The 2,910-nt window shown below is 66.3% G+C and overlaps 1 protein-coding gene across 1 annotated transcript; it reads left to right on the top strand.

The window, feature by feature from the left end:
- Positions 1–624: 624 nt before the first annotated feature.
- FAM181A (family with sequence similarity 181 member A) lies at positions 625–2,496 on the top strand (the record flags this gene model as incomplete). The annotated part of the gene is made up of 2 exons (XM_079770011.1): positions 625–770; positions 1,557–2,496. The coding sequence occupies 2 exons, from the start codon at positions 625–627 to the stop codon at positions 2,494–2,496; spliced, it is 1,086 nt and encodes a 361-aa protein (XP_079626137.1).
- Positions 2,497–2,910: the final 414 nt, after the last annotated feature.

The following is a 2,910-nucleotide window of genomic DNA, read 5'->3' as shown; positions in this document are numbered from 1 at the left end:
CAAATGCAAGGGGACCGTGCAACGCCAACCCTTTGTCCGGCCGCGCTGAATGGGCAATTCAGGCTTTGTGCAGCTCAATTGAGGAAGCAAACATAAAGACAAGATTCCTGAGAGCTCCGGCCGCCTTCCCATGGATATCCCAGCCCCTCGTTAGAGAGTCCTGCCCCGCTACCTTTGCCCGCACCAGTGTGCCGCGGGCCCTCACGGGCCTGCCTCGGCCCAGGCCTCGGGGAACGGGGTGGGGAAAGAGAGGGGAGAGGAGGGAGCCACTCAACACTCAAGGACCGCGGGGAAGGCCGCCTGCCCGGCTTACCCGTCCGGTGGTCTGCACTGGAGCATGGCAGCGGCAGGCCGGGAGCCTGTGGGGAGGAGGACAGGCCGGTCTCTGGGCCCAGCCCCGCCTCGGTCCTGGGCTTTTTAAACACACACCCCACCCCCTCGAGAAACCAGGGAACCGAGGTCAAGGGGAGGAGGGCGTGGAGGCCGAGGGGGAGAGAGGGGCTGAAGGGTAGAAATTTACCGGGAAATGATTGCATTTGGGAGCTGTCTTTTTTGTGATGGTCCCCATGGTGACAATTTGTGACGGCAAAGAATGTGGGAACGGGGCGCTGCCGCCTGATTGGGATGCTTTGTATCTGGAGAGGCGCTCCTGATTGGCCTGAGGGGCCCCCCAGCTCTGGGGACTTGTCCTCCATTCAGCCCACTCGAGGGCGGCACAACCGCTTCCAGCCGGACAGCCGGAGCTCGCGGGCCGCACGGGCCTGGCCCAGGTCTGCGGCGGGAGCCAGCCGGGCCACGTTGGCCGGCCGGGCCCGCACCCTCGGTCAGTGTGGAGGCCCAGGCGGTTGGGCCCAACTGGGTGGGGGCGTGGGGCAGGCTGGGGCCCCGGGGAGGGGCGAGGGGCTGTGGGAGGTGGCCCAGGAGGCATGAAATTGCTGCAGATGCTTCTACAGGGGTGTTCCCGCTGCCACAGCCTGAGCTCAGCCCGCCAGGCAGGCCTGCGCTTGAGTGCCAGACAGGGGTCCTGCCCGTCCTGCATGAGAGCTGGGGGTGGAGCGTGGGGACCGAGGAGGGGGGGCTGGGGCGGGGGTGGGAGGAGGAGGCCACCACCAGGGAGACGGGGGTTTGGCTTGGCTTGAAAGTGGAGCAGTCACCTCCGCTCAGAAGAGAAAAGTCTTGCTGGCAAGGGTGCACGTTGGCAGCGTGGTGTGCGGGAGACAGTGGACTGGGAGCGAGGAGACCTGTACTCCAGCCCCGGCAATGCCACTGTGGCTGGGTTACCTTGGGCAAGTCACCTGCCCTCTCTGAGCCTCAGCTGCCAGGAGAGGGCAACGCACCCAAGAAGGCTCGTGTGTCTGAGCCTGGTCCGTCCCCGATGCTCAGGACACGCTGGGATGGGTGGCCCACTACCCGGGACTCTGTCTGGGGCTGAGAGGGGCCGGGGCCGGGGCCACTGTTTGCAGCCGCGTGGCCTGTGGGGAGGGCCGAGTTGGCTGCTTGGAGAGACTCCAATGGCCTGTGTGTCCCCCAGATCAGCTCTGTGCCCTGCCCTGGAGCTGCCAACCACGAGCAGACCACCCTCTTCATGGAAAGCCCAGTGAAGTGGCCCCCCTGGTGATGGCATCCGACAGCGACGTGAAGATGCTGCTGAACTTTGTGAATCTGGCTTCCAGCGACATCAAGGCGGCGCTGGACAAGTCGGCGCCCTGCCGCCGCTCTGTGGACCACCGCAAGTACCTGCAGAAGCAGCTCAAACGCTTCTCCCAGAAGTACTCCCGGCTGCCGCGGGGCCTCCCGGGCCGCGGGGCCGAGCCTCCCCTGAGGAGGGGGCCCGAGGACCGCCCCGGGAGGCTGCCCCTCAATCCGGGCCCCGATGCCAGCCCTCGCCGCGGTGGGGACTGCAAGGAGAAGGCTCTGGGGAACCCCTACAGGGAGGAGTGTCTCTCTAGGGAGCAGACCCTCCAGGGGCAGAATCCAGGAGCGGCCAGGCCTGGCCAGGTGCCCATGCGGAAAAGACAGCTGCCCGCTTCCTTCTGGGAAGAGCCGCGGCCCACCCACAGCTACCCCGTGGCGCTAGAGGGGGTGCTGGGCCCCAGAGAGGGGCCTCCCTATGAGTGTAAGAAGCACTGCAGGGGCTTGGAGCTCTTCGGGCCCGAGGTGGCCCTGATCCCCATGTCCCCAAGGGCGCTGGCGGAAAAGGAGCCCCCCAAGTTGCCTGGGGTCTCCCTGGTGGGCCGTGTCAATGCCTGGAGCTGCTGCCCCTTCCAGTACCATGGACAGCCCATCTACCCGGGCCCTCCAGGGGCCTTGACGCAGGGCCCGGTCCCCAGCCTGGGCCTGTGGCGGAAAAGCCCGGCTCCCCCCGGCGAGCTGGCCCATCTGGCCAAGGATGCGGATGGCCCGGGGCAGAAGGTATACAGGCCCGTGGTTCTGAAGCCCATCCCCACGAAGCCGGCCATGCCCCCGCCCATCTTCAACGTCTTTGGCTACCTCTAGGGGGGCTGCGGGCCAGGCTCCCGCCTCCGGCCTGCGGGCTGTTGGGTCCCAGGAGCTGCCCTGTGAGGAGTGGGCCGGGCCGCGGTGTGGCCTCTTGAGAACCTTCCCTTTATGTGTGTGGGGGGCAGGAAGGGCAGGACCGGGCCCGGCCTTCTCAGGCCGTCGTCTGGGAGCTGCGGGCCGGGCTCAGCGGGTCCCCCTCCAGCCAGAGCCCAGCAGATCATCCCCGCCCTGCCCTCCGCCTCCCCCCTTCCCTGTGCAGACCTCGGGCGGCGGGGCTTTGCCCTGGTCTGCCCGCACCCCCGAAGCCCAGTTACACATCTGTTCTTCTGCCACCCACTCTGTAAGCCCATCTCAGTTCTGTTACTTTTGTTCTTTGTAAATATTAAGAAGGTTTAAAGAATAAAGGCATTT

The sequence above is a fragment of the Cnephaeus nilssonii genome (assembly GCF_951640355.1).
Source record: "Cnephaeus nilssonii genome assembly, chromosome: 4".
Classification (NCBI taxonomy): domain Eukaryota; kingdom Metazoa; phylum Chordata; class Mammalia; order Chiroptera; family Vespertilionidae; genus Cnephaeus; species Cnephaeus nilssonii.
This window is presented reverse-complemented; position numbering and strand designations above follow the sequence as displayed.